Below are 15,670 nucleotides of genomic sequence, written 5' to 3' on the forward strand. Positions count from 1 at the left end.
TATTTCTAAAGTTCTTCTTGATAACGCTCTCATGGTAGGATTGATATTCTTAATAAGATTAGCATGCCATTAGCGACGAATCGTTTGATTTTTAGGGTTCCGTACCCAAAGGGAAAACGGGACCCTATTACTGAGATTTCGATGTCTGCCTGTCCGTCTGTCTGTCTGTCTGTCTGTCTGTCTCCAGGCTGTTACTCAAGAACGGTAATAGCTAGAGAGTTTAAATTTTCATTGCTTATGTATATCTATTTTCACTATAACAAAAATATTAAAAACAAAATAAAATAAATAGTTAAGGGGGGCTCCCATACAACAAACGTGATTTTTTTTGGCCTTTTTTGCTCTATATCAATAATGGCAACAGGTAGGTACTTGAATTTTTCTCAAAGTCTTTAGTTATATGTGTACTTTAAAATTTAATAATAACATTAAAATAAAATAAAAAATAAGGTGAGCTCCTATACAAAAAACACAATTTTTGGCCTAGTTTTGCTCTAAAATGATACGGAACCCTTCGTGCGCGAGTCCGACTCGCACTTGGCTGATTATTTACCGATTCTTCTCACTGATTCGGTTCCCAAACTACTTATTATACAGATACAGATAACAATAAACAATAATAATATCATAAGTTTAGGTCTATAATCCAGAAGTGTTAGTTTCTAACGGGTTTTTTTTTAATGGAATGCGGATCTTCCAAGTTCCACATTCCATAAAATTCCATTTGAAGTAATACACGGACGTAGTCTTGACGAGGATTGTTAACTGCCAACCCTCGCACAGCCACGTCTTAGTAATTTTGTTACGTGTGTTAACGAAGGTTTACTTTTAACAGAAATGGTGACAACAATTTGACCGGAAGTCCGGGGGCGCGGCGAGTCCCCGTGGTCGGACGGCTGGCCCCCGCTCACGGACGCGAGCCCCCGCTGGAGCCCCCTGCTGGGTCTGAGCCCCGTTCTGGGCCTGTGGGCTGTGCTAGCCCACGCGTGACCGGCCTGAACTGTGTGTGAATAAGGTTGTTAAGACTCAGTAAAATACGTGTTGAAGTCAAAAATCTATCGTTAAATGTGCTGTGGATCGCACTAATCTGTTTGCCCTAGCTGTACAATTGTGCACTGAAGAAATAGTGACTTTAATATTTTTAATAAACAAATAATTTTGTAAGATTCCGTGGAAATCTGTTTCAAGGGCTTTTAAACAGCCTTGACAACCACAGATCAAATCTTCATTTGATCTGTGGTTTTAAACGTACTCTTATACATAAGATTATTATTTTGTAAAGTTGGTTTTTGTGTTTTGTATCATCAAAGATTTATTATAATTTAGTTCCATGTCGCTGAGATCAGTGCAGTTAATGGATTTTTGTAAAGTAGCTAAAAGCTTCTTGATATGTTTGAGGAAAATGTAACAATTTTGTTTGCTCTCCATTCTTTTAACAATTCATTTGGGAGAATTGATTGAATTTTTAACTCCAACGAACCTTCGCATAAATTTTATTGTTTCGATCGTCGAAAGGAATTCCCATTGGCGTCGTTTTCGGGCGCGGAAGTGGCAAAAACTGTGATAACGTACATTCATCAAACTGTCGCTCGGACGCTGTCGACTTGAAAATACTAACCTGAAATGTTACGAACGTTAGGAGTGAGTTTTTTGTTTATTAAACTCTATTTTAACTGAAATTCGTCTTAAAATTGCTTCAATAGCAGATAGCTAGAAAATATAGTATAACAATGCAGTCTGCATTCCATTCTCCTTTAGCCGTACTAATAACTATATTAAAATCCGGCAACGTACCCTGATGTTGCGAGTGTCCATGGATGACGGTAATTGCTTTCCATCAGGTGTCCCGATTAGTCGCTTGCCCCCAAAATTTTATAAAAAAAATTAGGCAGCCCATCCAAAATCCACTGTATTGATCAAAGACCACATGATACGCCTTTATTTCATTGCGAAAAAAATGTATTAGTAAGTACTTTTATTGGAAAAATAAATTCAAATGATAGTGCGATATCACAGCACTCATAATAAAATATTTAATAATATAGCTTAACATTCCAGTAAGTTTTGTGTTGTTCGGTCGCGCATTGTACATACAACTCCGCTGTAAATAATTTAGCACGAAGTAGTCATATCAAAAGTTGGAAGTTTTGTTTGTGACTTAAATGGCCTGTATAAGAATAATGTTTCGGAAACACTTCCCAAAGTATTTAGAGACTCATTTACATACTTTATTGTATAATTTATGGGGTCTAGCTCTCTGTTTATTTCTTTGTTTATGAATACCGCAAAAGAAATAGCTGTATAATAGCAAGGAATTTAGGTAGAAACTTAGCAATTTTATCGTTTTTGTTGTATAATTTACGTTGGATACAATAGATTCTCAATAGAAGTATAAAGTAAAAACTAGCTTCTTCATCGATCAGAAACCCTACCTAATATTATTGTGAACAATATTTTGTGATTATTTAACTGTTTCTGTCTGTGCGGTGTTACATTCAGCATTTTGAGGAATTGCCTATGTAATAATATTTATTTAGTTTCTAGATACTATGACACCTTCGTTATATTGTACATAGTTAGTGGTAAGTTTCTCTCGAGCAACAATAATCTCTATGCTAAGTTGGTTTAAAGCTTAACATTTTGTGTACAATTTTTATGCTAATAACCCGCAAATGTACATTGATAGGATAAATAAAGGAATGTATCAAAATGTTTTGTTGTAAAAAATAAAATTTGGGAAATTAAATGGCTTTTTATTGAGTGCCTTTAAACTAGATTTGTGACTAGGTAGATTAAAGTAGTAAATTTTTTTTAGTAAATCAGTTGAGACTCAATGAAATGAAAGGTATAAAACATAAGATGCATGGTTGATGAAATAGTTAAAACGAGAAGAAAAAGTGAAATAAGTAAATATTTCTTTATACGTATTCATTTTTATGAAATATAAATTGACAAACACTTATATAATAATTGTAGCAGTAACACGTAACATAACAATAAAACACCTAGAGTTAACTTCATTACAGTAAAAACATTCAACAACGAACGTTTCCGCACCGCGCCGCATAATATTACAGTAAAACGGTATTATCTAAGTATTTATTGCAGCTAAGAGATAAATCCGCCCTCCTGCCTGAGGTGAGCATCCTAATGGAGAGGATTCATGGAGATTAATTACCAGGGTAATCGATTCAGGGGATCTTAGCATTTGAATTTTTGTATATAGATGGGTCTGTTGGGACTCGAGAACGTTCAGAAATTGGTAAAAAAGGTGGTAATCTAGTCTAGATGGAGTCATATTGAGTAATATTTTAAGTAGTTTTAAGAAAGGTTGTATATTTCTGGATCTTGCTAACGCACTCCAAAAATATATGAAAATTAAGTAATTATTGATTACTATCTCTGAGTATGGCCCTTACATAATATCTTTTTTTACGATGAGAAATGCGTTACGCATTCTCAGCAGCCCGGAGGAAAGACCGCCGGGATATGTGGCACTTACCAGGTGCTGCGGTAAGGAGAAGCCCCCGGGCTTACCCACTAAAACCCACCGGTGCCTCTGTCCTCCACTACGCTGCTGGGCCGCCGGACCCGCCTACGAGGACGATATCTGCGGCAACAACAAACAATGTGATAGTTAGGTAGTAGGTGTGTACCTAGTACATAGTAATTAATCTGAATCTACAGACGAATATTATGCATGTCTCGACTGGCTGGTAAGGCCGTCGAATGGGCTTTTAAAGGTTAAAAAGTTGAGCCTACAAATAAGATTCTTATCAACCTTATTCTAGCCGTTATTCTATATTAAAGCAAATATATAAATAAACTTTTATATTCAGACTAAAGAGAACTGAATAAATAAATACACATTTTACTTTTCAATTCAAAGACTTTATATAATAATTCAAAACATACATAATGCAAACAAAGAAAACGTTTGATGATTTTAATTTATAAACTGTACATTTAATTTTACTATTCAATGTAATTTAACAATGCTTAGTGCTAACATTAAATTAAAATAGCAGGCTCTAGGTCTAAGGCATTAAAACAGTTCGTTTGAAATAACCCATATAAATCCTAAGGTATATCAACATAAAACTACAATCTGCAGCGCGAGTGTTATAAAATATTGATTAGGAAGAGTTAGAACAAATAAGTAAAGCTTTATTAAAACCTCTGAAGTCTGATTAACAAGTGATAATCATGACTATTCCCTTTACACAATGTTTTGTTCTTGTCTTTCAAACATATTTTTCAATGTAATATCAATTATTTACATTTTTATATTTATTTATTCTGTATGCACAAAAGGACAAGGACTCATTCACAAGTTATATTAATGCAGTGACATAGTTATCTCTATAAGAGATCTCTTTCGGGAAACAATTTGATTATTATAATAAAAATAAATAAATTATATATTATATAATATATTTTCATTACTAAGGGGGTACAGTATAATTTGTAGTGAAATGTTTACTGATTTGTTGAATATTAAACTACCGCACCGTTATGCAGCTTAAAATAGACCGCTACAAAAGCCTATTGTCAAAGACAACTTAAACTTATCAACAAGAGATGAATTCAACTGAGTATTCTGCTGCTCTTAGCGGTATAATGAAAACAAACATCATAACTCGTAGATTGACTACACTTAAAAAGTAGGTACTCACATGCGGTTTTGCTTGATAGTTTTACTCCAAATCGAGTAAAAATACTGTCTGGACCGCAAAACTCACAGCTCGAAGGCTCGCATCGAGCCGGCTCGATGGAATTAAAATATATTATGTATATCAATTTAGGATAAAACTATCGAGCAATGCTGAATGTGTGGACGAAATCCCGAGAGTTTGGCTCGACGTTATTGCTCGATCGAGCAAAACCGTATGTGAGTGCTTAGCATTACACATGTGGCGGTACCCACAATTCGCCTAACATTCCTGCATCGCGCTATCGAAGTTTTCTGAGCGCGTTTGTATATATACGACAGCTGAAATGTATCACGTGGGCTTCGACCTGACCGGGCATAACACCTCGCTCGGTCGGAAGATCTTCCTTTAGCGTCGCACGCTATTCCCACACACGTATTTCTTCAAATGACGATATTTGACGATATAATGACGATATTTAACTAAATAAATATGGTCAACATGGATGATGGTTACACTAAGAGTTATGGCCCCATATACTGGAAGTTTGATACGGTAGACTGATCGCAGGCCGACCTGTAGCTTTACCGTGATTTCAAGTTTGCAGGTCGTATAGGTCCGGAAATACTGCTGGTGACAGTTCGTTCCAGAGTTTTACAGTGCACGGCAGAAAGTTACGCGAAAAACGCACTGTGGAAGACTGCCACTCATCAAGGTGATGAGGATGGTATGTTTTTCGCGTGGGACGATGGCGAAAAGTTGCAGGTGGTATGATTCCTAACAATTCCTCAGAGCACTCCCCGTGATACAACCGATAGAGGATGCAGAGTGAAGCTACATCTCGGCGTAATTCCAAGGGTTCAAGCAGTTTGAAACACTATGGCAGTCAACAGCTCAAGCGGCTCTTCGTTGGATACGATCCAGAGGGAGCAGTTGGTATTTTGGCGCCCCTGCCCAGAGATGAAAACAATATTCTTTATTTATTATATTTACGTCGTGTCTATTATGAGCAAGACGTAGCCATAACAACAAATAGCCATAAAACAGAATTGACTTCAGTAAATGGTTAAGCAACGCCAAGGGCGCGAACTCAATTTATGTGTTTCGCCTTTGTCTTAAGATATGGGACCAGTAACATAGTTTTTTTCTTATTTTCTTTAGATTTACGAGACTCGATGTTCCCGTCGATATTCAATTTGCGAATGTAGATCGTATGATCTTACCGGGAAAATGGTACGGAATTTATACTTTACTGCAATATTATTTATGAAGAAGGTACTTTATATGGGAGTATATGAATAGTTTACCTTATTGAAATTTTGACTATTGATACGTGAAATTATACTAATGCTCATTGCTCACACGTGCTTGGCAAAATATTTTGTGGCAATAAGATCTTTGAATAAAGTAGCATGGCTTGTAACAAGAGAAAAATCCATTGTGTGATTAGTGTGCGGAAAAACCAAGTCGCTTCAAAAATAAACTTTGAAAACAGAAGTAACTTTTTCGTCTGGTCTTCTCATATTATAATCACGAGAATCCATACTAATATAATAAATACAAAAGCTTGTATGTCTGTAAGTCTGTCTGTTATTTCTTCACGCCCAAACCGAACCGATTTTTCTGAAATTTGGTATGGTGCGATATTTAGGCGCAACGGAATCGCAGGCGTCATCTAGTTATATTTAGATTATAGACCTAATTAAAATGTGTCAAATGAGCGCCGTTTGGAACTATTTCAGTTCGGGAATAAATTATCGATTATGCAAAGCGGATTTGGTGGCGGCGCGCGGCGCGGGGCCGCTGTATTATTTATTGGCTTTCACTCTCCGAAGCCTGTATTTCTGGCGTTTAAATTTTCATAAAGCGAAGTCTTCGAAGGAAAATTAAAGGCCAAAGGGCGTTGAGGGCTACCCAATTGCTTTTGTATATTTATTTTGTATACAATATATTTTATGATTTCCATAATGATGCCACTCAAATAAGTAATAAGTATTGCTATCAAAATTGCTCTAAAAGTAGTTGTAAGATTGATTGTTGTTGCTGAGTTATTTCTACAACTGTTACTGAAAGCATGGCTTAGGTTGTCGCTGTAGATGGTAGTAAATTTATACCTTATAATTATAATAATTATTGTAGCTGGTCTATAGAACCCAAAATATTTTGCAATCATTCCGGAGCCTTTTCAGTTATTATAAGTAACTATAAACAGCACAAAACCAAAGCGGAAGATAAGTCAACATAAAAATACCCTGTAAAATAAACTAAAAGTAAAGGCAGCTGATAATTACACAGGAATGAGAAACTTCCACGGAATAGTTTAGTAACGGACATCAAATAATTAAATGGCCACAGCGTCAAAAGTCAGGGAGAATGATAATATGTATTCCTGGAAAAAGCATTAGTGTATGATATATATTATATATATCATAATATATTTATACGTGGGAGAGCCATGCTTCGGCACGAATAGGCCGGCTCGACCGGAGAAATACCACGTTCTCACAGAAAACCGGTGTGAAACAGCGCTTGCGCTGTGTTTCGCCGAGTGAGTGAGTTTACCGGAGGCCCGATCCCCTACCCTATTCCCTTCCCTACCCCTTTACTATTCCCTTCCATTACCTACCCTCCCCTATTGGGGGAAAAGGCCGGCAACGCACCTGCAGCTCTTCTGATGCTGCGAGTGTCCATGGGCGACGGAAGTTGCTTTCCATCAGGTGACCCTTTATCTCGTTTGCCCCCTTATTTCAATAAAAAAAAAAGATAAAAGTAAAGAAAGAGTAGTGATATGTAATCGGCGGGCAGATTTGTTAATACGTGATAGGTTAGGGATACGGGATAGATGAAAGTGGACGGGATGGACTTTATCCCGATCCGACACAAACTTAGTTATCTGCGAACGCGAGTAAAACCGATGAAAGAAAAACATTCAAATGGTTTTTTATAGTTATCCAATTTTTATAGAGATTTTAAATTGTTTTGTTTTTTATAACAATTAACAAGGTAAAATTGTATATAGCTGTAGTTGTTCATTAATAAGAAATAATATAATAATTATATTATTATTATTATGTTATGGTAGTCTAACAAATATAATATTTTTAATTTTTACACTTTTAATTAACGTAAAATGATAATTCCTTTGGAAAACTCGGTGAAAATATCTCGAGGAGTTTTCAAGAATGTCACAACTTAAAACTTTCGAACAGAAGTTAAGTGAAATTAAAATGATATCTCAAATAAAAATCTGGAAAGTTCCGGAGATGCTCGAGAAAAGTTGGAGTCAAGTCTGTAATTGCCAAGTCGGAAATATGTTTTATGCGAGTGACGTCACGAAATTGGACACTCTAGAGCGCAGAGGCTGCCTGCTAGAAAATATATTAGATTCACATGTTTTAACTTTATTAAAAGTCGTTGAATTTGGCACAGGTTTGGAGATTAAAGCGAATGCTGTTAAAACATTTTAGGTGATCTGAGGAAATTAAGCCCATAGGAATTTGACACAGTTCACTCCGGCCGATTTCAATTCTAATATTTCGTTTGATCTTCTTACGGCACTCCCAGAGTGCAACATATACCTTCGACAGAAACCAAGACGTGATATTATAATGCTGACGTGTCTATAATAATAGTATATAAGATATCCGTCAGATATAGAAGATCTATCCTTGACATCGTAGCTACGAAAAGGGCGAATACGAGATCTTGATTCTCCATTTTCTTGCTGCTTACGAGATCGATCGGCAGCATTCTTGGCAGTCATCATGAGCTCGCATACTGTTATATTTTGAATTTCGTTAATACTTAACCGTAAATGATAAATTAGTGTAACAGCATTGTATTTAATTTGAACAAAACTGTTTTCATTTGAAATGCTAACGTGCGGTCAGCCCGCGGGCGACCAAGTCATAATGCATGTCATTCATGTCAAAATTAACTAATTATTTCCCAGCTATTGCGGCATTAGTGTGGTATTATAATTGATTTAACTTTCATTTTGAACGACATTTTCATGATATATGCGACATATTAATTCCAAGTTAACACCAAGTACGAAAACGGCTCCGATTTGTATAGGTTTTAGCTTAAAAAGGACCAGATATTGCAGCATTTATTGAGGTCAACCATAAGAATTTTTAAGAAACAAAAAGTGCGAGAAAAAACAAAGAGATGAATGAGCTATTCAAAACATCTCATAATATTTCATTCATAAGAGATATTTAGTGAGAAGCTAATGCCTGTACTTTTAAATATGATTAAAAATCCATACAGGTAAACACCTAATGAAAATCATGATGACACGAAATTCACCAAGTTCGTTATTAGTGCTAACTCGATCAGGCAGTAACTAGGTAATAGGAGTTGGTGGAATTCGGTCGTAGTCAAACGAGTCACGTAGACCGACTTATTGGATCCTGCGACTGGCGCCGGATTAAAACTGTTGGAATACTTCAGGTGCCGGATAGTTGGACGCTTTGAGACCGGAGATTCATCATCGGTAGCCATCTTAGCTTAGAACCATCTCGAAGGATTTTATATTAGTTTTTAGTCATCTTTCAGTCTACACTATAGCTCCATGTGGACATCCTTTAATAGATAAGGTAACTACACTTTTAAAAGCCTATATAATATCTAGACACTTCGTAGAACCTACACAATATCATCATCAAGCTTAACAAGGGGACTGAGTGTGTGCGTTTTTTTTACTCGTCACGTCACGAAAATTTATTAAGCAACGAGTTAGTTACCTACTATTGTTTGCCAAGGGCGCTTGTACTATCCCGCATAAATTTTAGTTTACGTCCTCATGGCTAGAAGTGACATAAGCTGACATTCAGCCCTCGGGCCACGAACACTGAATACCTACAATTTGTAAACTTTCATGCATTTAAAACAAGCAATCTAGTTAAGAGTCTCGTTTCATCGACTATCGTAATTTGAAAGTTTTGTTTTCCTATTTCCCGGTAATGGTATCTGTGCAACTTACAGGCCAACTCCCGGTCAATATTGCCGAGAGTTTTGTGAAAAGTTTGCCTTTTATTCTTGTTAAAAAATCTTGTATAATATGCATGTTGAATACAAGTACTTTCTTAGTGTTTACAGGGTACCGACCATGAAACATTTGTGACTATATTTCAACACTAAGTTAATGTTGTAAATCTGTTAATTTACTTCAACGCATACTGAGGTTATAAAACACCCTTTTATACCGTTTCTGTTGACTTAAAGTTCGCGGATTTGATTCCTGTATCTTGATACAGGAATCGAATCAACGAGTTGAGAAGTGGATTTATGGTTACGAGAATAAAGGAGTGATCGTATACTGTGCAATGTGCATACACTTGGCAGGCCTGTCCCACTCGCACGTGTAGGCATCGAACTGTAAGTACCACCCGCGGGTGGCACATCATAAGGGACTCACAAGCGAGCGGTGACGCACACGCAAGATTTTTCGTTGCGTAACTACTGTATGCTGATCATAGAGGAATTTAATTCATGATACTGATTTAACCGCTGTGACAAAATCGTTATAGGTAAATCTTATAAAAATAAAAAATTATAAAAGGCCAATGAAATATGTATTTGAATAAGGATAAGTGAAAATACAAAAAGTAGATAAAACTATACAAACATAGCAAATAAACCAATTTCATACAAAAAATACACAAACTACACAGAAATAAACACAAGTTACTACGTTTAAATTGTCAAAGTTTCCTGCACTATAATCGAATATATAAAACTACTATAAATTAATATAGGTTGGGTTACTAAAATTTTATATTACTATAAAAATGTTTGCTACTCGTACCTATAGTAATTAAAAAATATTATTTTGTTTTATAAAAGGCGAAAACCTTGATTTCGTAAGAAAAAGTGCGCGTTATACGATAGAAAGAGAACGCACTTGTAGATGAATATAATAGTAGGCACTTAGCATTGCGCGGTCGGAATTTGAACTTTATACTATCGTAGCATGAGTCGTTATTTCTTTAAACAGGTTTCGGGAGTGAGATTTATGTTGTTAAACTAATATTATGTATTATGTGACTTAAGTGTGGGCTATAATGCCCAGATTGCTCCACACTGAAATTTGACATCAATGAAAGCAGTCACCGTCACTGAAATTGACAATATCCAAGCGAAGATTTTCAGCACTAACAGACAGTACTCGTAGAAAGTCTGAAACATCTCAGAAACCCCTTAAAACGTATCAAAGTAAACTTGAGTATCAGAGCTATTTAGTTCGAAACTATAATAACAGTATCAGTATATTCTCCGAGTTGGGTGCATAAGTTCAGTTCGTAATTCCGTACATTTAAGTGCGAGGCGGCGACTGATTGATGTTAACTGCGGTGATTAGAGGGTTAAGACGTCTGAGCTTCTTGTGTTAGGACGAGTGCACACTTTAGAAACGACAGTCGCTAGACAAACTTGTGTGTATCTCGTAAAAAAGTCAGTCAGTCGTTAGGTAGGGGAATAATATGGATATAATTTTGTTGCTCAAGTATGATAAGATCTGATAATGTGTAAGGTCTGATAATGTAGGTATTGTAACATAATGACTTAAAAACTCTATGGATGTTAATCTGAGAAGAAAATTATTACTATTATTATAATTAATTTATATGTAAACAACTTGCGCTGTATAAGTCGATCTGGAATTAAAAACGTAAATTATTATGTCCAATTCGTTTCCCACAGCTAAGCTTCGCTTATATCGTTGTGGTCTGAAGCAGAGCATAAGTTGATATGTCACACCTTCTAAGACGATTTGTTTCAAGTGGGTTCGTCTATATTTTACTGTCTAAAGACTGTCGACGCAAGTGCACGCCCGTCCTTAGCTCAAGACACCAATATATCATTCGTAATGATTCGCCGAGGAATTTGCTTGTATTTTGTATACTTTACCGTTTTTCCCGTAGATTAACCAACGTGGTTGTGGTTATTCGTTAAAACTGCTAAGAGCAGAAAATTACAAAATACCGTAACGGCCGCCCTCGGAGAGATTTAATGATTAATGAAGAGATTAACAGATAGAGTGTAGAGTTTACATGAAAACCTTGGTTAAATTGTAATTAGTTAATTTTTTGATATGACTGAGTGCGGACGTAAAATTTAGCAGTTATTCTGTCTTTGACGTTATAATAATTTAATTTTATTGAGCTTGAAAGGACTTTTGAAATTCGAAAATATATTCGGATTAACTGAAAAATATGTTCCTTTATCAATCTTTAAATTTTCCTATTTTCCAGTTGAAACAAAATGTTTTTATTTTTTATATTGTAATGGTGGGCATGCTATTTAATAAAGGCTTGAGGGAGATTCCTAACAATGATAATGTAATTATTACATTAGGTGTTTAAAAATCAAATTTCGTCGCTCAGTAGTTTTCACTAGCGCTGCAATTTTTATAACGTTTCTAAGACGTATCAGAGAGCCCATAAAAATTCTATGTTATCACATAATTCAAGAGTTTTGGAATACTTCCAGAATATTAATGTTCTCAAAAATTATATGATTTAATTTTGAAAAACGCCAGTGGCCGGGGAATTCCCGTGGGGAAGTTTCCCGGAGTTGGAAATTTATTGCATTATGCGCCGCCGCCGAGCGCCGAATACATTTTTCCATCAAAGACATAGTTCAGCGAATTAATAACTAAAGTATTCCAAATTGAAAGGCCTTTGGTTTTCCATTTCAATGTTCTTGGTATCTGTATAGTTAAATATTGTTGTTTATGTTCAATATAAAAAATAGGACCTCTATTTCTTGAAATTGAAGCTTTTAATGTTAAGCTTTAATTAAAATTGAAGATTATTTAATTCAAAACTACGAAAAAATATATCAAAAAAGTATAAACGTAAATTAATAAACAAGCCTTTAATTTAATATTATGTGAATTGAAGCAGCGAGCTTTTTGAATGGGTAAAAAGTGATAAACTCTCCTCAAAACTAGTGGCTTGCTCAAACATTCGTAAGACGGAGGCGGAGAAGACCACCGGCGCGGTATGAGAGAGGAAGAATATCTCTCTTTCGGTAAAAATTAGCCGTAGCTGCTAGGCTGATGGAAGAGATTTATATTATAAATAAGCAGATCATTTGTGTCGTCTTACTGTGTAAATTATTATTTTGTAAATGTTTCTTGTGCACAATATTATATCATCAAATAAAAAAATAATAAAAAGTATGCCCTCACCTGCTGATCGTTTTCCCTTCCCAGCACCCAGTTGTCTGTTTGTAATGTGTTCCATTATTTCTCTTAATACCAAATAAAAATTCACAAAAAATAGTTAGTAATGATCTATTGAGGTTACACCGCGAAAGTTTCTCAAAGACCACTGAATTTCATAAGCTCCAGATGAAAGTTCCGCCGCGACATAATGAAAAGCTCCCTCAAAACGTTATGCTTAAAGCTCTTCGTATTAAAGTAATTAGTGCTTAGCGACTAATTTAGTCTAGACCTGTAAATCTGAGGATTAATCTCGGAAGTGCACCGCCGGTTTATACATTACAGGTAAGGACCTTTGAAACTCCTCAGTTTTACAGATCAGTTCTACCACATAAGCTCGAACATAATATTCTTGGTGTTTGTTAAAGAATGAAATTGCTAAAGGTGGTAATTAAAAAAAAATTAAAGCGTCGATACCTTTCGATCCGATATGTCTTGTGAATGTGTGAAAACATGTCGGAACCAATATCTTATATTGGAGTTAGAGCATTGCGAAGACGTCGCATTGAATTTCTTCTCCTTACATTATTACACGAATTATTGAAATAATATTATGTACTCAATGTAATTGCATAGAGAAGAAAATAGATTCAGATTATTAAGACGTATTTTCATATCTACAGAAAAAACTTGTCAATCATCTACGAAGATTATTGGATAACTGGGGCAGAGAAAATGAGATTGAAGCGTCTGAACAACGAAACAAGACAAAACAATTATTTACCTGTTTCCGTGTACTCGACGTCGGTGAGAAATAATTATCATTAAAATAAGAGGCGTCTTAAGCTCCGATATTTCTGAGTGTACCTTCTCATTAGTAATTAACATTTTAATTGGGGAATGGACCGGAATTTCGCTCGTTCATTTAAAGACCACTCCAATTTAACTTTGAAAATATTTTTATTAAGCGATCTTATCGTAAAAACAAGTGCTCCGTTAATTGAGATTAATAGACCAATCAAAATTATATTCTAAGTACGACTTAATTGTGATGGAAAAACTGGTAATGGTTGGAAACGGTCTTCCATTTTAATGGTAAGTTACACTTCATTATACTCGGTTTCGAGTAATTGCTTCTTTAATTACGTGATAAAATCATGTAACAATTTCAATTTTTGAAGTGAAGACTACTTTACGGGTTTTGTGCACTTTTTAGGGATTAATATAAATGTTATACTCGCTAAACTCGCGCCAGAAAACGTGAAATTGCGCCGACGTGGCGTAGAACAGAAATATTTCTATAAAAATGTATGCTTGCTCCTGCTCTTTTGTTTCCACTTCTGTTTTTTGTCAAGTAGTCGTACATAATAATAGGAATTAGCTGTGATAAAACAAGTATTGTACTTAATTACAGAGCGTAGCATGTATTAATGAAAACGCGTAGTCGTCTACGAGGGCGTATGTGTGCTACGCGAGTACTACGTGATACTACATACTAATTTGCATATTAATGTTGATCAGACCTCAACGCGACGCGTAGATGCATTTCTATATTATGGATTTGACAGATCGTCGTCGTTCGCAAGACGTCTAACGCAATTAAAATCTGTCAAATCCATACAAATTTATGCCGCGCCGCGCCTCGCCTCGTCGCGTTGCGGTCTCAATTGACCCTTAGTATACCGGGCACTAAATCGATTACGCAAAAACCGTTTTTTTTTGTAAAATTTTTGCGTTTATGAAATTAAATAACATCCATACTTCCATACTAATATTATAAATGTGAAAGTGTGTCTGTCTGTCTGTCTGTTACCTCTTCACGCCCAAACCGCATGAACCGATTTTGCTGAAATTTGACATGGAGATACTTTGAGACCCGGGAAAGGACATAGGATACTTTTTGTCACGGAAAAATGTACGGTTCCCGCGCAGTAAACTAATTTAGGCGGAACGGAGTTACGGGCGTCATCTAGTAATATAATAAAGTGACTTGACACAGGCATATTATTATATTGTTTCTATATCTACACCTGTAATTGCTACGGAAACACAAACATAATAGCTCCCACACCGGTTTCGGTGACGGTGGCCGGTTTCATTGAAACCAGGCCAGCTACGCAGGAGTAATTTTATAGTGCCCAAGTGTGTGCGCAGTACACAAGAGCACTCTCTATTCCTTTACTCTAATAACCCAGTGGGACGGAAGACCGACACGACCGGCGAGAGATCAGGCGCAGGACCGACTTTTTACATGCCCATCCGACGCATGGATCATCTTACTTGTCAGACAATCAGGTGATCAGCCTGCATTGTCCTAACCAAACTTGGAAATAACATGTTTCCAACGCGGGAATCGAACCCACGACCTCCGAGTCAAGAGCCGCGCTCTATACCACTAGACCACGGAGGCGTTACATAAACAGCTGGTAAGTAGTGTAAAATAAGTGTTTTGCTGTCAATTTATTAAAATCGTACAGTGTCCACGGGATTCCACAAATACGTTCTCATCTAAACAGTCTCGGTTTAAATTGGAGCCGGTTTTTATTTACGCCATCCACTGAACGACAATTAATTAGAATTCTTTATGTTTGAGCTCGACTAAACTTCTATTGAATAATTGAAAAGTGATGTTTTCTTTGTATTTGTTTGAAAAGATCTCTTTATGTTAAAGTACACCACTACAATCTACATATTATAAAACAAAATCGCTTTTTTCCCTCATGTCCCTGTCCCTTTAATCTTTAAAACTACATAACGGATTTTGATGTAGTATTTAATAAACAGAATGATTCAAGAGGAAGGTTTATAAGTATAATAACATTCATTAAATAGTAGAGAAATACTGTTA

At 35.9% G+C, this 15,670-nt stretch overlaps 1 protein-coding gene across 1 annotated transcript in view; it reads left to right on the forward strand.

The window, feature by feature from the left end:
- LOC121726804 (lachesin-like) overlaps positions 1–1,276 on the forward strand; it is an 85,019-nt gene extending 83,743 nt beyond the window's left edge. The window contains exon 10 of the mRNA XM_042114336.1: positions 836–1,276. Coding sequence (XP_041970270.1) covers positions 836–855 — 20 coding nt within the window. The 3' untranslated portion in view covers positions 856–1,276. The remainder of the gene's footprint in view (positions 1–835) is intronic.
- The last annotated feature ends 14,394 nt before the right edge of the window (positions 1,277–15,670 follow it).

This window comes from Aricia agestis, chromosome 5 (assembly GCF_905147365.1).
Source record: "Aricia agestis chromosome 5, ilAriAges1.1, whole genome shotgun sequence".
Classification (NCBI taxonomy): domain Eukaryota; kingdom Metazoa; phylum Arthropoda; class Insecta; order Lepidoptera; family Lycaenidae; genus Aricia; species Aricia agestis.